General features: G+C 40.9%; 1 protein-coding gene across 6 annotated transcripts in view; it reads right to left on the bottom strand.

The window, feature by feature from the left end:
- Positions 1-24942, bottom strand: part of GTF2I (general transcription factor IIi) — a 107874-nt gene that overhangs the window by 64400 nt on the left and 18532 nt on the right. For 5 of the 6 annotated variants that reach the window (XM_073665179.1, XM_073665180.1, XM_073665176.1 and 2 more), the window contains exons 5-12: positions 20243-20426; positions 16313-16341; positions 14912-14951; positions 10977-11020; positions 10631-10708; positions 8491-8544; positions 3771-3875; positions 512-577 (exon numbers count right to left, since the gene is read on the bottom strand). In XM_073665179.1, coding sequence (XP_073521280.1) covers positions 512-577; positions 3771-3875; positions 8491-8544; positions 10631-10708; positions 10977-11020; positions 14912-14951; positions 16313-16341; positions 20243-20426 — 600 coding nt within the window. Of the gene's footprint in view, positions 1-511; positions 578-3770; positions 3876-5316; positions 6262-8490; positions 8545-10630; positions 10709-10976; positions 11021-14911; positions 14952-16312; positions 16342-20242; positions 20427-24942 lie in introns of those variants that run through there. The other variant, XM_073665181.1, reaches the window with a different exon arrangement.

Raw genomic sequence — 24942 nt, 5'->3', positions numbered from 1 at the left:
CATGGATAATGGCCCTAACGTGCGTTTCACGTTTGGCTTCTTCGGGGGGCGATAGTTCTACTATTAAGGTGGACTACTTTTCTGATTCTTCTCCGCTTTAGCTATATACTTTTTTGCCTCATTTTTGTATACCTCTTGGCCTGACGTGGGACTTGGTGTCTAATTCTCCCTTTTTAATCCTATTTGGAATTTGTTTGTTTTTAAGAATTCTCTAATAAATATTGTAATTTTTACTTGATACGCTCCAGCTTCCCATTTCTTCTTTTTGGGTTATATATTGTCATGGAAGAGCATTGACTGATAGACCGACTCTCTTTTTTGGGTTACTTTCTATTGTATGTACTCTGCTCTGTGTGCGCACTTTCTTCACAAGCTGCACACTTTTCAGGAGTTGTTAGAGTGATCGCTGGGACATGAGCCACCAACAATCTTCATGAAAGTGTCTGCAAAATCTAAGTGCTATGGAGTAGAGCAGAAGACAAGATATAGTGATATACAATATATAACATACCGTACTTCTTTTCGAATAACTCTTCCACTTGCTTTCTTAGTTCAGTAATCCTTGCATTCCACTTCTCTGAAAACAGAATAACGCAACATCTGTAGCTTAAATAAGAGTTTTCCAGAATGGAGACCATTTAATTAAAAAAGATGTGGGGGCACATATATGGCGAGCTCTCACTTGACTGTTTCCTTATCTCCCACTCACTTTAATATAAAATGCTTGGGTTTTATCTGCACTAATAGTAGATACTGGGCACCCTAAGGGCCCCACAAACATTAGGCTAAACTTGGGCAAACCTGTGTTCAGCCAATAGTCTAATATGTTTGGGGGCCTCCTGACTATACCCCAGCAGATGATGTCAGGGAATATAAGAATGGCCAGCTGCTATGGCCTTGCATAAAATAGAGCTATCTTCTGCTAATTATTTTTGGTACTATCTGTGTTTCTAAATATGCAGGGATGTAATGTAGTACCAGTATGTAAAAGCTACTGATAGGTGTCCATTTTTCTGTGTTTGACCAATTAAGCATTAAAACTAAAATGGGCTCACCAATATCTGCTGCACTTATAATATCTTTAAATATGGTAGCCTACCTTACTAAATATTAGACAGGTTTGGAAATTAGTTAAAGAGAATATGTCAGTAAGTTAAAGCCACAAAATTGTGCATCTGGGCATTCTGGTGTTTGAAATGTAAATCTATTGACACCTTTACATATTCTATCTGTTGCTGCATTCTCGGAAAATTAACATTTTAATTCATATGCAAATTAGGTGTTCAGTGCTCTGGCCCTGACATAGCACCTGTCAGCAGGTTTTTGCTATTTTATCTGAAATCAGCATAATATAGGGTCCAAGAGGCTGACTCCAGGGAAGTGGCACTTATTAGGCTGTGTGCTGTAGTTTCAATACTCAGTATTTTATCAGCAGGAGATTAACACTACAGGACTACATCTTGTGTGCCGGTCAGGGTAATCTGTGTAACACAGGAAGCTGCCAGTGAGGGGTGTGGGGGCGGATTATACACCGAGCTCTGCTACATCTACATCAGACAAATAAGGATTCTATCAAAACTACACCAAGTAGCCCAGTAAGTGAAATATCACTGGAATCAGGATTTCCTGTCTTATATTATGCTGCTCTCAGATTATATAGCAAACACCTGCTGACAGATTCCCTTTAACTAGCCCTTGCCTTCTCAGTTTGTTTCCCCACCCATCACCAGCCTCTTTAGAGTGATTGATAGCCCACTGTCTATGTAACAGCAGGTGTGGTTTGGTGAAAAGTTGATCTTACTGACAGGTTCCCTTTAAATGCAGAAATAGGAAAACAATGCAATATACAGTGCCTACAAGTAGTATTCAACCCCCTGCAGATTTAGCTGGTTGACACATGCGGAATTAACTTGGCATTGTGACATTTGTACTGTAGATCAGCCTGGAAGTGGGAAATGCACTGCAGCAAATTTTGTTTTTGTTTTTTTCTTTTTTTTTTTTTTAAAACGTAAAAAGTTAATTCAGAGTGTCATTTATTATTCAACCCCTCAAACCACAAGAATTCTGTTTGGTCCCCCTAAAGTATTAAGAAGTAGTTCAGGCACCAAGAATAATGAGCTTCACATGTGTGGATTAAAGATCTCTTTTGCCAGCCTTTTCTGACTATTTAAGACCCTCCCCAAACTTGTGAACAGCACTCAGACATGGTCAACATGGGAAAGACAAAGGAGCATTCCAAGGCCATCAGAGACAAGATCGTGGAGGGTCACAAGGCTGGCAAGGGGTACAAAACCCTTTCCAAGGAGTTGGGCCTACCCGTCTCCACTGTTGGGAGCATCATCCGTAAGTGGAAGGCTTATGGAACTACTTTTAGCCTTCCACGGTCAGGACAGCCTTTGAAAGTGTCCTCCCGTGCCGAGGCCAGGCTTGTCCGAAGAGTCAAGGCTAACCCAAGGACAACAAGTAAGGAGCTCCGGGAAGATCTCATGGCAGTGGGGACATTGGTTTCAGTCAATACCATAAGCAACGTACTCCACCGCAATGGTCTCCGTTCCAGACGAGCCCGTAAGGTACCTTTACTTTCAAAGCGTCATGTCAAGGCTCGTCTACAGTTTGCTCATGATCACTTGGAGGACTCTGAGACAGACTGGTTCAAGGTTCTATGGTCTGATGACACCAAGATCGAGATCTTTGGTGCCAACCACACACGTGACGTTTGGAGACTGGATGGCACTGCATACGACCCCAAGAATACCATCCCTACAGTCAAGCATGGTGGTGGCAGCATCATGCTGTGGGGCTGTTTCTCTGCCAAGGGGCCTGGCCATCTGGTCCGCATCCATGGGAAGATGGATAGCACGGCCTACCTGGAGATTTTGGCCAAGAACCTCCGCTCCTCCATCAAGGATCTTAAGATGGGTCGTAATTTCATCTTCCAACAAGACAACGACCCAATGCACACAGCCAAGAAAACCAAGGCCTGGTTCAATAGGGAAAAAGTCAAGGTGTTGGAGTGGCCTAGTCAGTCTCCTGACCTTAACCCAATTGAAAACTTGTGGAAGGAGCTCAAGAATAAAGTCCACATGAGACACCCAAAGAACCTAGATAACTTGGAGAAGATCTGCATGGAGGAGTGGGCCAAGATAACTCCACAGACCTGTGCCGGCCTGATCAGGTCTTATAAAAGACGATTATTAGCTGTAATTGCAAACAAGGGTTATTCCACAAAATATTAAACATAGGGGTTGTATAATAATTGACCCACACTTTTATGTTTAAAATTTAATAAAATTCAACTGAGCAACATAACTTTTTGGTTTGTAAGATTTATGCTTCTGTTCATAAAACCTACTCTCGTTTGCAGTTTGAAGGCTCTAACTTATTTGCATCTTATCAAACCAGCTAAATCTGCAGGGGGTTGAATACTACTTGTAGGCACTGTACATTATGTTAGCAGAAATGTTACATTTATCCCTGGATGTGCATCTGTGAATCAAGGCTGCCCTTCCACTAGTGATCCTGTCACAGAGCATTTTTGTATGTCAGGTCTGCCGTCTAGGCATAGAAAGATGACAAAAAAGCAGTCTGTATTCTGTGAATGGAGTTTTCATAGAAATGTCATGATGAGTTCTCTGGCATAGGAACACAGACTAATATAACCTGCTTAATAAACCTTGGTTTTCCTACAGACCTGCAAGCTTTTTCTGTACTTTCCTCATACCCTGCTGACCTTCCTGACTAAGGAGTATTTTGTGTCTGAGACCACTTACCAAAATTGAACTCCCTCGTTTTCCTTTTGCATTGCACAGATTGGTGAACGATTGGCAGAATTTGCTCCGTGTTCTTCTGTTTCTTGTGAGGTGGCACATACACCTCTGAAAGAGAAATCAGAAATCTATAAAACATAAAGTACACCACGGCTCTTTTCCATCACAGTTCTGAGGTTTCTAACATTTTGATGGCAAGAAAAGCCCCGAGGAAACAACCTATAAGGGCTCATAGTTTAGGTATTGCTCACATATGTGCTAAGTGAAGAATATGAGTGTATACGTGTACGAGACCCGGATACAGGTTACCATATGCTGAGTAAACTGCTATAGCGTTGTATCATTTAAATAAAGGGAACAGACAGAAGTGATATGATAAAAACAGTTAAAACAGACAAAACAGAATACTAAGGGGAGCAGCGGGAACAAAATAAGAGCAAAAATTGACCACTTTTGACCTGGTAACAGGTCCTCTTCAAGAGTAATGTCTTCATGTACAGTGGTGTGAAAAAGTGTTTGCCCCTTCCTCATTTTGTCCCACCCCCTTAAAACATAAATTAACTGTGATTTATCACATCTTTGGGAAGCGGAGTTCAATTTCCCTAGCCACACACAGGCCTGATTACTGCCACACCTGTTCTCAATCAAGAAATCACGTAAATAGGACCTGTCTGACAAAGTGAAGTAGACCGAAAGGTCTTCAAAAGCTACACATCATGCTGCGATCCGAAGAAATTCAGGAACAAATGAGAAACAAACTAATTGGGACCTATCAGTCTAGAAAAGGTTATAAAGCCATCTCTAAAGCTTTGGGACTCCAGCGAACCACAGTGAGAGCCATTATCTAGAAATGGCGAGAACATGGAACAGTGGCCGGCCAACCAAAATTACCCCAAGAGCGCAATGATGACTCATCCAAGAGGTCACAAAAGACCCCACAACATCCAAACAACTGCAGGCCTCACTTGCCTCAGTTAAAGTGCTCCTGTCAGCAGGATTGCACCCAGTAAACTACATACACTGTCAGGTGGGCGCCATTACACTGATTAATATGATACCTGGGTTGATGAAACTACTACATGCATTATGTAAAATAGGAGGCAGGTCAGTGAAGGCATGGTGACCTGTCATAAGAGCATACTGATGAATATGTAAGCAGAGCACCAGATAGAGCGCACCCCCCCAACAGGCCGCCCCGAAGCATGAGCATATCATTATCTCCAAACTGAAAGTAAAGATTACACAAGAACTACAGGGCGGATTTCATCAACCAAGTTATTTTAATCAGTGTAATGTCGCCCACCTGACAGTGTATGTAGTTTACTGAGCACAATCCTGCTGACAGGTGCGCTTTAAGGTCAGTGTTCATGACAGGCATGATTAGGAATGCATGGCAGAGTTCCTAGACAAAAACATCTTGATGATTGCCAAGACTTTTGAGAGAATACTCTGTGGACTGATGAGACAAAAGTTGAACTTTTTGGAAAATGTATGTCCCATTACATCTGGCGTATAAGTAACAAAGCATTTCAGAAAAGGAACGTCATACCAACAGTAAAATGTGGTGGTGGTAGTGTGATGGTCTGGGGCTGTTTTGCTGCTTCAGAATCTGGAAGACTTGCTGTGGTAAATGGAACCATGAATTCTGCTGTCCACCAAAAAATCCTGAAGGAGAATATCCGGCCATCTGTTCGTGACCTCAAGCTGAAGCGCACTTGGGTTATGCAGCAGGACACATCAGCAAGTCCACCTCTGAATGGCTTAAGAAAAACAAAATTAAGACTTTGGAGTGGCCTAGTCAAAGTCCTGACCTTAATCCGATTGGTAGCCTGTGGCATGACCTTAAAAAGGTGGTTCATGCTCGGAAACTCTCCAATGTGGCTGAATTACAACAATTTTGCAAAGATGAGTGGGCCAAAATTCCTCCAGAGCGGTGTAAAAGACACATTGACATTTATCGCAAATGCTTGATTGCAGCTGTTGCTGCTAAGGGTGGCCCAACCAGTTATTAGGTTTAGGGGGCAATCACTTTTTCACACAGGACCTTGTAGATTTGGATTTCTTTTTCCCTTAATAATAAAAACCTTCATTTAAAAACTGCATTCTCTGTTTAGTTGTGTTATCTTTGTCTAATATTTAAATTTGTTTTGTGATCTGAAACATTTAAAGTGTGACAAACATGCAAAATAATGAGACATCAGGAAGGGAGCAAACACTTTTTCACGCCACTATAGCTCTGTTCACATTTGAGTTAGTTCCATACTGCACTGCTTTTTCATGGTATTCCATTCAGTACAAGAAAAAATGGATACTTCATAGACTAATTAGAAGTCTAGAGAGATAAAAAAAAATTCCTAACAGATTATTTTAGATTTTTTCACTCTCAGATATGGATCCTGTAAAACAGAAGTTCTAACACCGGTGTGAAGCAAGCCACAAGGCTGGGTTCACACATATCCACAAGGAAAAAAATCCATTGTTAGGCATTTCTTAAAGGGAACCTGTCAGGAAACTCATACGGTCTGAACCATAGACAGCATGAATTACAGAGCCAAAGATAGGTAACATCATTACCAATATTCATGTGCACTCTGAAAACCTATTTCTGAGAAAACATACTTTTGAACAGGGAGCAAGGTGACTAAGAGGACTAACCAGAGGGGCTGGTGCCCACTTACTTCTCCCCGCCCGGCAGTACTCTATAGGGTGGTCACTCCCTATGTATGTATAAGGAGAGGTGCTGCAGCATTTCATACTGAAACATTCAGATTTGTAATGGAGGACACAATTTCTGGTTTCATTCATTCATACAGAGAATCATAGAAGGTTAGAGTTGGAGGGGACCTCAGTGTCATTGTGTCCAACCCCTTGTTCAAAGCTGGATTCACTAAACTATCTCAGACAGATGTCTGTCCAGCCTCTATTTGAAGACTTCCATTGAAGGAGAACTCATCACCTCTCGTGGCATCTTGTTCCACTCATTGATCACTCTCACCGTTAAATTTTTTTTCTAATATCTATTCTCTATCTTCTCCCTTTCAGTTTCTTTTCATTGCTTCTCATGTTTCCATGTGCAAATTAGAATAAGGATGATCCCTCTACACTGTGACATCCCTTCAGATATTTGTAGAGAGCTATTAATTCTCCTCTTAGCCTTCTTTTTTGCAAGCTAAACATTCCCAGATCCTTTAACTGTGCCTCGTAGGACATAGTTTGCAGTCCGCTCATATTCCTGGTAGCTCTTCTCTAAACTTGCCCAGGACTGGACACAGTGTTCCAGTAGAGATCTGACCATGGAGGAGTAGAGGGGGATAATGACTTCACGTGATCTAGACTGTATGCTTCTCTTAATACATCCCAGAACTGTTTGCCTTTTTTGCTGCTGCATCACACTGTTGACTCAGGTGCAGTCTGTGATCTTTTAGTATACCCAACTCTTTTTCACACATGCTGTTGCTTAGTTCTATTCCTCCCATTCTGTAGATGTCATTTTCATTTTTCTTGCCCAGATGTATAATCTTTCATTTCTCCCTGATGTATACCATTCTATTAGTCAACGCCACTTTCAATAAATTGGGCAGCATGAATGTACTGATAGGTTTTCTTTAAGCTAGGATCACGCACATCCACAAAGAAAAAATCTACAATAGTTAAGTTACTTTTAAAGGAAACTGATCATGAGATTCACGCTGCTCTAACCATGGGCAGCATGTAATAATGACAAGTTCTGTCCTTGAAGATAACTATGAAGGCAATTTATTACTCCCCTTTAATCAGTTTTTTTTTCAACTGCTCTTAGTAGAAGGTGAGAGGTCTCCTGCAGCCCTACAAATTTAAATTATGCCAGAAACTAGCATAAATTATAGTGCAAATCTATGCCAGACTTGATGTTAGGGTGGACACAGCCAGCCAGAGATATTCCTATTTTGGCCCTCTTAATAAGTTAAGTACATCTTACTTCAGAATGTTTCATTAATACCAGCGATTAAATCTCCACCTTAGTAAAATCACCCCTATTTTTTATTGTGAAACCTGCTTCCCAGCGGTAATTTGTGAGGACAGGGCTGGGTGAATATGGATAAGGGTGTGCGCACCTGAAAAAGCACCGCAAGAGCAACAGGAAGCCACTCGCTCTCTGTAGTTAAACCCATAGCGTAAAAGACGCCAATAGCGAAGCTGGCGCAAAAACGTCTAAAACAGTAAGGTGTAAAAATACCCTAAGACTGTTTTCTATGAGGACTTCTTTTGTCCTTATCATTGACTTTATATCATGTAAAGTCAGCCTTAATATTAATGCTCACGCTAGTTTTGTCTAATTTTCAATGTTATAGGATATTAATAAAAACAGACAAAAAAATCCTGATATTTTTTGCATATATTGTTTTTAAAGATTGCAAATGCAACTCAAATATTTTTTTAGCACTGCTTAGTGTATGACTCCCATTTCATTAAAAGGAACCTGTCATCAAAACACGGGTTCTACTGAATCTTTTCTCACAAAACTCTATATCAATCTGCTCAGCTCCCCCTGCTACATAACATGGGGCCTGCAGATTGGACTGTATTTTGATGGTGACAGGTTCCCTTTTAAGTGCCATTTTGGCAAAATGGGGCTAGACAGATCCAATGAGAAAATCTGCATGAACTCCTTAGTGTGTTACCAGCCATGTCATGTATGTGAGCTTTCATACTTTACTGTACAAGTTATTTTCTATTCAGAAACCTCCATGGTGATCCACTTCTGTTTCTTTATTAGACTCTTCTCCATAAGCATGTCCTTAAAGAAAAGAGAATATCTAGAATTAAAAAAAATAACAAAAAAACACAACTTGTCGACCATGGCTATGTTCATATTGCGTTTTAGCCTACTGTCACTGGCTCCATTGGTGCTTATGTGACGTGGACATAACAGGATTTGGACGTTTGCGCTCACGGAACCATTGTCTGAACCAAACAGTCACTTTGTGTGTTGTCTGACTTTTTCGTCCTTACTCACCTATTTGTGGCGAGCTCCAAGACATTGTTGTCTGCATCTTGGGGCCCATCTCAAATAGGGGGATGAGGCAGAAAAGAAGGTCTGACAGAGCACATGGTGACTCCATCTGGATTATTACAATGATTGCCCTTGTGAGCAGCTGCCCACTTACTAAAGACTATGAGACTTTTCCAACACAGAGCTACATTTCTGTCAATATTATTAGTGTGTTTTATTAGAGATTTGCTTGCTGTGTTTTATTAATGTTCTGCTTGCTCGTTAGCTGATGTACACTAATTTTACTTGTAAAGTGTTCAGCTTCAAGAATCAATGTTTCCATTGAGTGACATGCAGAGGAAGACATGCTGGCTGGCACTTATGTATATATAAGGCCAGACAAGAGATTGCCAAAGGTAAATGTAAATTCTGTTAATCTCATTAATATCTCACACCATTGTTCAAACAGCGACTAGGCCCATTGTGTGTGTTGAATGTAGATCCAGTGAGGTCCTCATCACAGGGAGTCTCACATGCAGTCCCAGGTGATGGGTTTGACCAGAGAAAAATATCTCCACTATTACAGACTTGGCTTTGGGGGGGAGGGTGAGAGCAATCCTGCCCATTCAGGGGGCTGATTCCAGTGAAGGAGAAAAGAAGCCACATGTTTAGTGAGGAGTTGTGTGGGAGGACATTGAAGGAATAGGATAGAGACTGAGGTCCTGGACCATGAATTGATCGATGGCATATGGAAATCAGTACTGACTGGGCTGGATAAACATGCTACAGTTGGGGGATATGTCGTTTGGATTTAAAGGGGTTTTCTCAAGAACAAAAGTAAATTTTAATCAATAGATCTTTGAATAATAATAAGTTCCACAACTGAATGTATTTAAATAAAGTGTTCTGTGCTGAGATAATCTAATAAATGTTCCTGTGTGTAATGGCTGTGTCTGACCATGTAAGGAACACGGTCTGATCATACCACTGCTCCTGGGCAGGGAAGGAAGAAAAAGAGTATACAGACATTACAGCAGGGGATTGCAGCTGATTGTTTCTTTGAAGTAAAACGTTATTTAAAAACAGGCAGAGAAATGTTTTACCTCACAAAAAGAATCAGCTGTGATCCCCTGCTGTAATGTCTGTATAGTCTTTTTCTTCTTCCCCTGCCCAGGAGATGTGGTATGATCAGACCATGTTCCTTACACAGTCAGACACAGCCATTACACACGGGAACATTTATTAGATAATCTCAGCACAGGAGCATTTTATTTAAACACATCCAATTATGTAAGTTATTATTATTCCAAGATCTATTGATTAAAATCAACTTTAGTTCGTGGGAAAACCCCTCTCAACTTTCTTAAAGGACTGTGCTACTGGATACCTGTGCTTCCATCGTTTTATCTGTTGTATGGAGGATTGTGGACTGAGACCATTGTATTTTGGACATTTACCTGGAATTGCTGTATTACCTTGGATGTAAGGAATAAAATACTGTTGCATTGTTAACCTGCCTAGGTGATTATTAAAAACCCACAAACTCAGATCTTCACAGTCCCCATCAGTGCAAATGTCCAAATCTCGTTTTCCAGGGCTTCAGGCGTAAGCCTGACAGAGCCACTGACGAGAGAGTAAAGCGTAATGTGAACATAGTCTTACTTTGTCATATATCTTACCAGTATGAGTGGTAGAAAGTAATATTTCCAAAAATTACTATGAGCTATGAAGTTTTAGATTACCAGCCTTCGCCTATGAAGCTGGCGTATCATTATAAAGCATACACTTCAATGGGGAAAGGACACTCCTCAGACTGCGTCACAGACTCATGAACATTTTACCAACCACCACATATATAACTAAATGTATGACTAAAATGAAAAAGGATTACCTTGGAATCTGAATTTATAGTAATCCTGGTCATCAGCCTCTTGTTTTATGGTCACTGTTGTCAGCTCAAATGAATTTTCTATTGAAACATACATGATCATTAGCATGCTTCTCCTATATGTAGTACAGAAGTAGATTGCTAGCTGTCACTGGAACTAACTGTACAGCAAAAATGATGGGTGGGATTGGAAAGGGAAATGATTTGTTTTGGAGGATCAGTCATGTCCATATGTGATTGGAAGCTTCTGCAAAAGCAGACGACATTCAGGCCTCCATGACCAAAGCTGATCAATAATATCTGACCATTCAATAACGTAAGATAGAAGCTTATATGAAAAATGACGTACCAGAGTTGTCACTTGGTTCTGCTTTCACTTCGACTGGATAAAAGCTTTAACATGACAGAGCAAAAAAGAAACAGGTCTGAATATATATATATCGATTTCAATGAATTTTTATTTCAACAACCAAACATAAAAACATCAGACATTTATGTTTCTTGTCAGATAGATGAGGCTGAAAACAATGTACATCACATATGTAGTGCCAAAGAATCATAAATAGATGTATGGCTACCATACATAAACTCACACAAGAAGAATGGTAACATAAGATAAAAATTTTATCTATTCTGAATTATTAATAAGTAATAAATCCTCTGAATTGCAAAACAATAAAATAGACCTCCAGCCCCCTTTGGTTGTTTTGCATCAATATGTATGCAGTAGTTACCGGAAAATCATCTTTTGCTCAATGGTGGTTTAGTTTCTTGCAGTTTTTAATGGTTTTAACATTACTGTATTGTAAATCAGCAGTGAATACACTGGCCTTGTCTAAGCTTGTGGTGGACATATAGTTTTACACAATTGACCATTACAGATCAGTGTAAATCATGGTGGAGACAGTAGCTCTGCCCACTCAATCACCAATGGGATAAGCAGCTCACTGTCAATAGACATTGTATATACAGAGCCTGGTGTGGGCGGGGTTAGCTTTCTCAGCTCTGCTTCATGCTAAATCTAAGAACTCTGATTGTGTCCCAACTGCTGCACCCAGTAAACTAAGTGATATATCACTGGAATCAGGGTGTATTTGCCAACATTATGCTGCTCTCAGATGAGGCAGCAAAAATCTGCAGATTCCCTTTAACAGATGAACCCCCCATATTAATGTTAGAGATTAAAGAAAGAAAATATCCTCATTGTGAAAACACTTTCAATCAATCTTGATCTTATGCAAACTTTAGGTGCTTAAGGTGTGCCGTAAAAAAAAAATAATATTATTATACTATACATGGGCAAATTAATACTGCCATATAGAAATATGCTTTACAGTTATATCTGTCTATAGAATTTAAAAAGTATTAAAAAAAGTTTCATGAAAAATAAAGTGAATTTGCTATTTATAAGGCTGGTACATTAATATGTTATATACTTCACTGTTCTAATATAGACTCTATATAGTTTTGCTATTACTGTTGTGGTAGATCGGCTCTTTCGGCTGCACACGGAGGTAAACACAGGAAGGCTGCCTCTTTAAATCTCTCACTGGTTTATTAAAGTATGGCATAAACCAATGTAAAATTAACAAACAAAACAAACACGGACTTTCTGGCATAATGGGAAAGCAAAAAAAAGGTATAGCACAGTCCATACGTCTGCAGGGATCCGCACGCTCTGGATACAACCGGGTTCAGCAAGGTTTAACAGAACACTTCTCTGGAGGTGTCTCCTCCAGGCCCACTGAACACCTATTGACTCAAAAGTCTGGCTATTTATATCCCAGACCATACCCTGGGGTGGAGATATGGTGAACAACCTCCCACCAGCTCTTTGGTTATTCACATAAAATCCAGGCCTTAAATAGCCGATTAACCCCTCTCAGCACTTAGTGTGCTGGAGCAAACTTCTATGTTTCAAATCACTCAAGCTAATAGCCTCAGTGAAACATCTCCCCTCCAGTACTTTGTCTGTGACTTTGTCACATATTCCCCACCCTCTGCCCAAAGCCAGGGGTTTTGGCACCTTCAGTCACCAAACAGGGAAGTCTAGAGAGGGCATCTGCATTACGTGTAGCTTCCCGGGCCCGTGATTAGTATGAAAACTAAAGTCCTGGAGGGTTCACAGGGTGAAGTCCACTGGGTTCAGGTAAAAAAATTAATGCAATATAGTTACGCATTTCAAATGTTCTGTGCTCTTTGTCCCAATTTCTTTTTTTTCAATTTCAAATTTGCAGGTCCTCATAAATTCAAAAACTTTGCGATTTGAATGACAAAAAAACCCACAAAAAATCGCTATTTCACACAGAGCACGAGCTAATGACGTCAGCTGAGGCCACATGAGCTTCCCAATAAAGCGATCACATCACATGGTCTAGCACAGCCAATCGAGGGCTATCACAGCCAGTATAACAGATGGTGTCAGCCAAGCCGAGCCATTTTACAGTGTAGGGACGGAGGGTCAAGGCGCTCAGCTCATGACCCCTAGGTATAGAAAAAGACCTGATTTGATTGTGGTGTACTACTTCAGTGCTCAAGATGATTGAAAATGGGAGTCGTAGTCTCAGTCTGTGAATACTAATATAAAGATTTAAGTGACATACAAGGAAGTGCTGCACCTATATAATCACTCATTATGACTGAATTGATTGATCTGAGATATACTGTAGTGACAGCACCTTAAAAACAGCCTTTTTTACACTTTCCACACTGCAAACAAAGATGAAAGTTTAAAGCACCACTTCAACAGTTTCTTATTGCACTGCTGGAGTGGTGCTTTAAATGTAAGTCCCCTGTCCGATACTCACCTTCTGGTGTTTTCATCTGTTTTCGCCGCCGCTCCCGTCGGTCTCCGGCAAAAAGTGAACTGCCTGAAGCTCCAGTGTTTCGTGGAGCTGCGTGCAGGTCATTTTTCTATACATCTTTATGAGAGCCTCGTTCTGGTTCTCATAGACTTGTATTGAGAGCTTGTGACGTAACTTTTGACTTCCGGCCAGTCAGAAGTTACTGTCACAAGATGGCGCTGCAGGACCAGAGCGGTACCGAAAAACGGTGAAGACTCTAGATGATGAGTACATGACTGGGGGCAAGGGACTTGCGTTTAAAGCGCCACTTCAGCGCTGAAAAATAACAAAAGTGGAGTAGTGTTTTAATACCCCTTTGGCTCAATTTTGCTACTAAATCAAAATCCTGAAGCTAAGACTTGCATATCATGGAAAGTGAGCCTCCTGGATTGTGAGATGGACAAGCCACAATTTTTTCTTATCACAAAATAAAAATATTCTTAAAGGGGTTTTCCCATGAACAAATTACATTTTAATTAATAGTTCTTGGAATAATAATAAGTTCCACAATTGGATGTGTTTAAAAAAATGTTCCTGTGCTGAGATAATCTTATAAATGTGCCCCTGCTGTGTACTGTGTAATGGTTGTGTCTGACCGTGTACAGAACATGGTCTGATCATACCACAGCTCCTGGGCAGATGGTGAAGGAAAAGAGGATACAGACATTACAGCACGGGATCACAGCTGCTGCTTTCTGTGAGGTAAAACATTTCACTTCCTGTTTTTAAAGCGAACCTGTCTGCCTGTAGTTTACTTAGCAAATTCCTGCTGTGTCATGTTGGGGTTGCTGCACTGATTAATATGAAGAAATCCATCTTGTGGTTCTTGTGTAATCAGTGTTTGCAGTTTTGAGTTAATGATATGCTTGTGCTCCAGGCTGGACTGTCGGCAGGGTCTTATCCTGGTGCTCTAGGTCAGATCAGCAAGATAAGACAAGCCCACAGGCCCACCCTGAAACACAAGTATGTTCCTCATCATAAAGACATCCAGACGGACAGATAGATAGACACAGAGAGAGAGAGGGACAGATTTGGCCCACAGGCAGGAGTTTGACTCTAAAGCAAAGAGCACACACTTTTTGCCCGGGAAACCGATAACCTCTAATACACTGTGGAGATGGCTGGTAACCTAGGTAACCAGCAGTACACAATAGAAATCAAAATCCTTTGTTCTTGAGAACAGAGATTATTTTTAATGCAGCAGGTGATCTATGGGTGGACTTGATAAGCACTAGTGGTTATTTTGATTTTATATTTTTAATAAGAGGTAAGTTGCCAAATTGTTTGTTGAGTCAACCACTTTGATGCAGATGTGCATCTTTTAGATTTTGGCTAACACCTTTATTTTGATATAGTTGTATTTTAAACCAAATGCTCAAAATGCAATATTCTGTTACACAAGTACAAAAGATCCTGTGGCCTTTAAAGAACTACAACGTACCTTTCAGATAAAGAGCCGTTGGTTTCAGCAGTGACTTCATCTACAACAGATTACAAAGAGATTATTCAAATTTCACTGGCATATGGCTATGGAATCAGTGTGGCCATCTTTAAATTCCTGCATGGTACATCAAAAATAGGAGCCTTTTTTTCTACTGTCTGCAACAAACTGGGATGTGTCTGTGATTTTTTGAATGGAAGTTTGTGAATATAATAATTTTACAGGTCACAGTAAGATAAAGGGGTTACATATAAGTATAAAATTGGTGGGGGTCCGATATCCCTCACTCCGACCAATCAGCTGTTAGCCCCTATGGCAGTGGCCGGATGTAAACAATGCTCGGTGTGGAAAGCCACAGCTCCTTACACAGCTTAGTGGCTGCAGCCGGGTACTGCACCTATTCTGTTTATAAGGATTGGTCGTCATCAATGTAAATGGACTACACAACCCCTTTAGGGATAAAGACTAATGGTGTAAACATTTCAGCCTATATTCACATCTGCATTAGAAATTCCATATTTCCATTCAATTATATTAACAATAAAAGTAAATGTTTATATGGGATCTGTATCAAAATGAACAAAAAAGGCGCCGGACAGATTTCATTGACTATAATGGGGTTTCCATATGATCCATTATTTTATCGGACAAATAGAAAGCTCCAATGCAGATGTGAATAGGGTCCATTTAATCAGGAACCCTGGTTTGTCCATCATTGGCCTGTCTAAGCAGGAAGGCAACCACCCGTTGAATGAGCAAAACACTTGTTCGTCTGGGAAAAAATATTTTAAAGCTTGCTTAAATGTCATCGGTCTCGGCAGCACATCATAATTTATACACAGGACATGTGCTGCTGAGAACGTAATGTTCTATGCGCACAGAACGATCATATCATATCAGATCAATGATTGTTCTGTGTTATTTAAATGACTGCCAATCATCTTGTATGTAGCTGATCGGTGGTCATTTAGCAGCCATGGTGGGCTGTCCAGGGCATGTGTGGACAGGCTGATCATGGCTATTAAATATCTGCGGACTTTAACTGATCAGTGATCGTTTAATAGCCTGCTCAGATAGGCTGACCACACTTTTATGCTCACAAACCCATCATTGATATGATAGTTCTTTCCGCATAGAGCATCATGTTTTTGGCAGCACTTGTCTGAAAGATGTGCTGCCGAGAACAATGATTAAATATACTTAAAAATCATCTCACTCAAAGAACAAACATTTTGCTTATTCGACAGGTGACTGTCGGCCTGTTTAAAAAGGTCAATAATCGGAAAACGATCGTTCCTATATATCGGCCTGTCTAAATGGGTCCTTACTGTAATGTAAAATCACAATCGAATATATCTGGGGATGAAAGAAAGAAATAAAAGTTCATGGTTAGGTACTTACCTAGTGAAGATATTCTATCAGGAAAGGGCCTGATTAAAAAAAACATACAATAATATAGTGAATATGTATATACGTATTCTGGTGCTGAAATTGCCAGCAGGTGCTAGAATGAATGGGCTGAGCACTGGTCCTCCTTCTCCACCTTGTACTTCCAGTCCACAGTATACAGAGGTGTTTCTGCTCTACTGAACAGTTCGGCAGGCGGCACTAATGCGTACTATGGCATCCAGTATAAAAAACAGATGTGGCACAGTATACATTTTTTACAATGGAGTACCGTGGGCAATGAATGCCACTGTATGATATCCATGACAGCCTTTCATTAGATGAATACGTTGGAAGCTTTTCCCTCATATACGTTTAATGGACGGAAAATACATTGTGAAAAAAGTCTTAACGTAAAGTTAATTAAAAACTGTGGGTGCATTTAACACCAATAGTGGATGTAAGTGGGGAAGAAGCATAAAAGACAAACAGCAAAAATCATCAAAAACTCTACTAAAGCCCTTCCATGCGCATTAGGATGTCCGCCACAGGTGCCTGATATTGACGGGTTCAGTTGACACTCTAATGTGTATGGGTGCGCCAGCTAACTGATGGTCGGGGTACATGTCGATTGGGCATGTCCGATTTAGGATCGCTTTGTTCTCCCTGAGATAAGCTGTTGGCAGTGGCGTCTGGCGGCAGTTGTTTCATAGAAAACACAGGAGCGCCCTTGTGTATAAGAGAGCTGGCCGAGATGGCTGCCGGCCAAACCATCATTCAGCTGACAGCCATCTAATTTGTATAGGGGCCTTAACACTGCATTGTGAATGTGGCCTAGTATGCAGCTACACTTCTATTAATTGGTTTGTTCTAAAGCATACACGTCAAACTCCAAATCTGGCCAGCAGGGTGGTTTTATTTGGCCCGAGATTCCAGAATCACCACCCCTATGTGGGGCCCATTATACTGTATCGAGGACTATGTGAGGCCCATTATTCTGTATGGAGGACTATGTGGGGTCCATTATTCTGTATGGAGGAGTATGTGGGGCCTGTTATTCTGTATGGAGGACTATGTGGGGCCATTATTCTGTATGGAGGACTATGTGGGGCCCATTATACTGTATGGAGGACTATGCGAGGCCCATTATACTGTATGGAGGACTATGTGGGGTCCATTATTCTGTATGGAGGACTATGTGGGGCCCATTATACTGTATGGAGGACTATGCGAGGCCCATTATACTGTATGGAAGACTATGGAGGCCCATTATTCTGTATGGAGGACTATGTGGGGCCCATTATACAGTATGGAGGACTATGTGGGGCCCATTATTCTGTATTGAGGACTATGTGGGGCCCATTATTCTGTATGGAGGACTATGTGGAGCCATTATTCTGTATGGAGGACTATGCGGGGCCCATTATACTGTATGGACGACTATGCGGGGCCCATTATACTGTATGGAGGACTATGTGGGGCCATTATTCTGTATGGAGGACTATGTGGGGCCATTATTCTGTATGGAGGACTATGAGGGGCCATTATTCTGTGTGGAGGACTATGTGGGGCCCATTATACTGTATGGAGGACCATGTGGGGCCATTATACTGTATGGAGGACTATGTGGGGCCATTATTCTGTATGGAGGACTATGTGGGGCCATTATTCTGCGTGGAGGACTATGTGAGGCCCATTATACTGTATGGAGGACTATGTGGGGCCAGTATTCTGTATGGAGGAGTATGTGGGGCCATTATACTGTATGGAGGAGTATGTGGGACCCATTATTCTGTTTGGAGGACTATGTGGGGCCATTATTCTGTATGGAGGACTATGTGGGGCCATTATTCTGTGTGGAGGACTATGTGGGGCCATTATTCTGTATGGAGGACTATGTGAGGGCCATTATTCTGTATGGAGGACTATGTGGAGCCCATTATACTGTACACTGGTTGGCCAGCAACTTTGTCCAAGTTTTTAATTTTGGCCCTCTGTGTGTTTGAGTTTGACATCCCTGTTCTAAAGTATATTTTGGACTGCTTTAAAGATACCCTTTCAAGTCCCCCAAACAGACCCATTTTCATTTAGTGCCCAAATCCTGCACCCATAACAAATCCTTGAAGACACAGACAATAATTAACATATACAGTACAGACCAAAAGTTTGGACACACCTTCTCATTTAAAGATTTTTCTGTATTTTCTTGACTATGAAAATTGTATATTCACACTGAATGCATCAAAACTATGAATTAACACAAAAAAGTGTGAAACAACTGAAAATATGTCTTATATTCTAGGTTCTTCAAAGTAGCCACCTTTTGCTTTGATGACTCCTTTGCCCACTCTTGGCATTCTCTTGATGAGCTTCAAGAGCTAGTCACCGGAAATGCTCTTCCAACAATCTTGAAGGAGTTCCCAGAGATTATTAGCACTTCTGGCCCTTTTGCCTTCACTCTGCGGTCCAGCTCACCCCAAACCATCTCGATTGGGTTCAGGTCTGGTGACTGTGGAGGCCAGGTCATCTGGCGTAGCACCCCATCACTCTCTTTCTTGGTCAAATAGCCCTTACACAGCTTGGAGGTGTGTTTGGGGTCATTGTCCTGTTGAAAAATAAATGATGGTCCAACTAAACGCAAACCGGATGGAATAGCATGCTGCAGCAAGATGCTGTGTTAGCCATGCTGGTTCAGTATGCCTTCAATTTTGAATAAATCCCCAACAGTGTCACCAGCAAAGCACCCCCACACCATCACACCTCCTCTTCCTCGCTTCACGGTGAGAACCAGGCATGTAGAGTCCATCCGTTCACCTTTTCTGCGTCGCACAAAGACATGGTGGTCGGAACCAAAGATCTCAAATTTGGACTCATCAGACCAAAGCACAGATTTCCACTGGTCTAATGTCCATTCCTTGTGTTCTTTAGCCCAAACAAGTCTCTTATGCTTGTTGCCTGTCCTTAGCAGTGGTTTCCTAGCAGCTATTTTACCATGAAGGCCTGCTGCACAAAGTCTCCTCTTAACAGTTGTTGAAGAGATGTGTCTGCTGCTAGAACTCTGTGTGGCAATGACCTGGTCTCTAATCTGAGCTGCTGTTAACCTGCAATTTCTGAGGCTGGTGACTCGGATAAACTTATCCTCAGAAGCAGAGGTGACTCTTGGTCTTCCTTTCCTGGGGCGGTCCTCATCTGAGCCAGTTTCTTTGTAGCGCTTGATGGTTTTTGCATCTGCACTTGGGGACACTTTCAAATTTTGCCCAATTTTTCGCACTGACTGACCTTCATTTCTTAAAGTAATGATGGCCACTCGCTTTTCATTACTTAGCTGCTTTTTTCTTGCCATAATACAAATTCTAACAGTCTATTCAGTAGGACTATCAGCTGTGTATCCACCAGACTTCTGCACAATACAACTGATGGTCCCAACCCCATTTATAAGGCAAGAAATCCCACTTATTAAACCTGACAGGGCACACCTGTGAAGTGAAAACCATTTCCGGTGACTACCTCTTGAAGCTCATCAAGAGAATGCCAAGATTGTGCAAAGCAGTCATCAAAGCAAAAGGTGGCTACTTTGAAGAACATAGAATATAAGACATATTTTCAGTAGTTTCACACTTTTTTGTTAACTAGATAATTCTACATGTGTTAATTCATAGTTTGATGCCTTCAGTGTGAATGTACAATTTTCATAGTCATGAAAATACAGAAAAATCTTTAAATGAGAAGGGGGGTTTGATTTTCCCAGAAGAGTCTTACCTCAGCCTTCCTGTGGGCATGATTGACGTCCTCCTTACTGGTCCTGTCATCTCTGCAGTGCAGTGAGGAGGACGTTAATCGTGCCCAGGGGTCTTCATTACAGCATCTGAGGCCAGACAGCTCTGGTGAGGTGACACTCCCTGGACATTGGTGCTCTATAATAGCAGCACGTAATCAAATACTCACCTTTTTATAGTAAAATATATGCTCGACTTGTTTTCTAAGATCTGCTTGATAGTGTGAAGGTCATATGTTGATGGATTTTTAATGACTATATCATTTGGGAGTCCACATACCACGACAGCAGTGGGGTCTCCAGCCATCTTTTCATATGGGATGGGTACTGGCGTTGTTCTTCCTAATGCCTTACCTTATTTGGATTAAAAAAAAGAAAAAATAATACAGAATAACTAGTATGACTGAAATGCATTCAAAATCACTTGGAGAAGTTTTGCGCATTTTTAACTTTTGAGCCAAATTTTAAAATACAGTGCTGGCCAAAAGTATTGGCACCCCTGCAATTCTGTCAGATAATACTCAGTTTCTTCCTGAAAATGATTGCAATCACAAATTCTTTGGTATTATTATCTTCATTTAATTTGCTTGCAAGGAAAAAACACAAAAGAGAATGAAGCAAAAATCAAATCATTGATCATTTCACACAAAACTCCAAAAAAGGGCCGGACAAAAGTATTGGCACCCTCAGCCTAATACTTGGTTGCACAACCTTTAGCCAAAATAACTGCAAACAACCGCTTCCGGTAACCATCAATGAGTTTCTTACAATGCTCTGCTGGAATTGTAGACCATTCTTCTTTGGCAAACTGCTCCAGGTCCCTGATATTTGAAGGGTGCCTTCTCCAAACTGCCATTTTGAGATCTCTCCACAGGTGTTCTATGGGATTCAGGTCTGGACTCATTGCTGGCCACCTTAGAAGTCTCCAGTGCTTTCTCTCAAATCATTTTATAGTGCTTTTGGAAGTGTGTTTTGGGTCATTGTCCTGCTGGAAGACCCATGACCTCTGAGGGAGACCCAGCTTTCTCACACTGGGCCCTACATTATGCTGCAAAATTTGTTGGTAGTCTTCAGACTTCATAATGCCATGCACACGGTCAAGCAGTCCAGTGCCAGGGGCAGCAAAGCAACCCCAAAACATCAGGGAACCTCCGCCATGTTTGACTGTAGGGACCGTGTTCTTTTCTTTGAATGCCTCTTTTTTTTTCCTGTACACTCTATGTTGATGCTTTTTCCCAAAAAGCTCTACTTTTGTCTCATCTGACCAGAGAACATTCTTCCAAAACGTTTTAGGTTTTCTCAGGTAAGTTTTGGCAAACTCCAGCCTGGATTTTTTATTTCTCAGAGTAAGAAGTGGGGTCTTCTTGGGTATCCTACCATACAGTCCCTTTTCATTCAGACGCCGACGGATAGTACGGGTTGACACTGTTGTACCCTCGGACTGCAGGGCAGCTAGAGCTTGTTTGGATGTTAGTTGAGGTTCTTTATCCACCATCCACACAATCTTGTGTTGAAATCTCTCGTCAATTTTTCTTTTCCGTCCACATCTAGGGAGGTTAGCCACAGTGCCATGGGCTTTAAACTTCTTGATGACACTGCGCACGGAAGACACAGGAACATTCAGGTCTTTGGAGATGGACTTGTAGCCTTGAGATTGCTCATGTTTCCTCACAATTTGGTTTCTCAAGTCCTCAGACAGTTCTTTGGTCTTCTTTCTTTTCTCCATGCTCAATGTGGTACACACAAGGACACAGGACAGAGGTTGAGTCAACTTTAATCCATGTTAACTGGCTGCAAGTGTGATTTAGTTATTGCCAACACCTGTTAGGTGCCACAGGTAAGTTACAGGTGCTGTTAATTACACGAATTAGAGAAGCATCACATGATTTTTCAAAGGGTGCCAATACTTTTGTCCACCCCCCTTTTATAGGTTTGGTGAGGAATTATATCGAATTTGGCTTTAGGACAATTCTTTTTGTGTTTTTTTCATTGAAGACAAATTAAATGAAGAGAATAATACCAAAGAATTTGTGATTGCAATCATTTTCAGGAAGAAACTGAGTATTATCTGACAGAATTGCAGGGGTGCCAATACTTTTGGCCAGCACTGTATATCAGTTGCAGCTTTTACATAGTTTCTAATTTGGAAACATGGAGTCTCTTTTAACAACACACACTGTAAACGACCAGAAATTGCCTGGAAATAGAAAATATGACTGGTTTAGACTTAACAGTAATTTGCCATCAGAAAAGTTGTATTGTATAAAATCAGGTTTTTATGTTATACAAAAAATGGTTATATGTATATATATTTTCATATAACTATCTATATAAAAAAATCTGACATTTTTCAATTTTCACATTGGCCACTAGGTCTAATATCCGACTGCTACTTCCAGGTTGTTACAGAAACTTTTCAGCAGTCTAATTATCATCACAGACAGGATTACAATGAAGTATTAGGCTAAGTTCCCACAATGAGTATTTGGTTCGTTTTTGAGGTTGCAGATGTTTTGCAGCATTTCTACACCATTTAGTTAAATTAGGATACTTAAGTTTTTGATCTTTTTTTTTTACATAAGTCACATTTTTTCTCTTTTTGGTACGTCATGTTTTAAATTAAATCCACTTTATTTTGGATACTTCCCGTTACTTGGATTTCATATAACTTTATTGATAAAGTCATGTGCGCATTATAAGCATTTTTGGTGAATTTCCACTGCGGAAAAGCACTAAAAACACATATGGTTTTTTACATTTGGATTTTCCTCAACTCATTCAAATCTATAGGGAAAATATGCAAATATAAAACATTATTACAACAAGAATAATTGATACGTTGTGGATTTCAAAAACGCAACGCAAGCCAATTTACACTGCGTATAAAAAAGCAGAAAGGGAAGTTAGGTTATGTTACACAAGACGTCTATAAGACGTGTGCAAGTCCCATGGGTTTTTCAGAAGACGCTTCAGGACACGCCGAAGACTTTTGTCCTGAAGCATCTTTTTTTTAGCTTTTTAGGTCACTTTCTTAGTGTTTATTGTGAGGTCTTTGGCCACCAATGTTTTTTTTTACTTGTTCTGTATAAACTATTGAGCGGTTTCCAAGTGGAGAAGAATGGTCAGGTCATATCATAGCTTTGGAAACATGAAGCAATTAAAAAAAAGCTCAAAAGTATGAACCTAAGAACAGCAAGTCATTTATACACTGCAGTGCATAAGTTCATTCCTTATAGTCGTTATTTAGCGCTTTTTCAGGCAGGTTACAGTTTTTTGTGTATGCAGCCAGAGGTTTTTGTATATGAGTGGCAGTCATCTATTTAGTGTACGGAATAACAATAATTAATCTATTAAATTAAATAAATTGTTTAGGCTGTGTTCACATCTGCGTTGTGGCTCCTGTTTAAAAGAGAAGCCATGTCACAGTGCCAGATCTGACATACAGAACATAGCTGCCGCATCTGACAGCCCCCAATGACTTACAGTGGGGAAAAAAAGTATTTAGTCAGCCACCAATTGTGAAAGTTCTCCCACTTAAAAAGATGAGAGAGGCCTGTAATTGACATCATAGGTAGACCTCAACTATGAGAGACAAAATGAGAAAACAAATCATGAAAATCACATTGTCTGATTTGGAAAACATTTTTTTTCAAATTTAGGTGGAAAATAAGTATTTGGTCAATTACAAACAAGCAAGATTTCTGGCTCTCATAGACCTGTAACTTCTTCTTTAAGAGGCTCCTCTGTCCTCCACTCATTACCTGTAGTACTGGCACCTGTTTGAAATTGTTATCAGTATAAAAGACACCTGTCCGCAACCTCAAACAGTCACACTCCAAACTCCACTATGGTGAAGACCAAAGAGCTGTTGAAACAATTTGTAGCCCTGCACCAGGCTGGGAAGACTGAATCTGCAATAGGCAAGCAGCTTGTTGTGAAGAAATCAACTGTGGGAGCAATAACTAGAAAATGGAAGACATACAAAACCACTGATAATCTCCCTCGATCTGGGGCTCCACACAAGATCTCACCCCGAGGGGTCAAAATGATTTCTAGAACGGTGAGCAAAAATCCCAGAACCACACGGGGGAACCTAGTTAATGACCTGCAGAGAGCTAGGACCAACGTTACACAGGCTACCATCAGTAACACACTACACCGCCGGGGACTCAGATCCTGCAATGCCAGACGTGTTCCCCTGCTTAAGCCATTACATGTCCGGGTCCGTCTGAAGTTTGCTGGAGAGCATTTGGATGATCCAGAAGAGTATTGGGAGAATGTCAAATGGTCAGATGAAATCAAAGTAGAACTGTTTGGTAAAAACACAACTCATCGTGTTTGGAGGAAAAAGAATGCTGAGTTGCATCCAAAGAACACCATACCTACTGTGAAGCATGGGGGTGGCAACATCATGCTTTGGGGCTGTTTCTCTGCCAAAGGACCAGGACGACTGATCCGTGTACATGACAGAATGAATGGGGCCATATATCGTGAGATTTTGAGTGTAAACCTTCTTCAATCAGCAAGGGCATTGAATATGAAACGTGGCTCAGTCTTTCAGCATGACAATGATTCCAAACTCACCGCCAGGGCAACGAGGGAGTGGCTTCGTAAGAAGCATTTCAAGGTCCTGGAGTGGCCTAGCCAGTCTCCATATCAAAACACTATAGAAAACCTTTGAAGGGAGTTGAAAGTCCGTGCTGCCCAGCAACAGCCCCAAAACTGCTCTAGAGGAGATCAGCGTGGAGGAATGGGCCAACATACAAGCAACAGTGTGTACCAACCTTGTGAAGACTTACAGAAAACGTTTGACCTCTGTCATTGCCAAGAAAGGATATATAACAAAGTATTGAGATGAACTTTTGTAATT

Source organism: Phyllobates terribilis, unplaced genomic scaffold, assembly GCF_046119375.1.
Source record: "Phyllobates terribilis strain yellow unplaced genomic scaffold, ASM4611937v1 Scaffold_2__4_contigs__length_985480577, whole genome shotgun sequence".
In the NCBI taxonomy this organism is placed as follows: Eukaryota; Metazoa; Chordata; class Amphibia; order Anura; family Dendrobatidae; genus Phyllobates; species Phyllobates terribilis.
The sequence above is the reverse complement of the archived record's forward strand: the minus strand, read 5'-3'. Positions and strand labels throughout refer to the sequence as shown.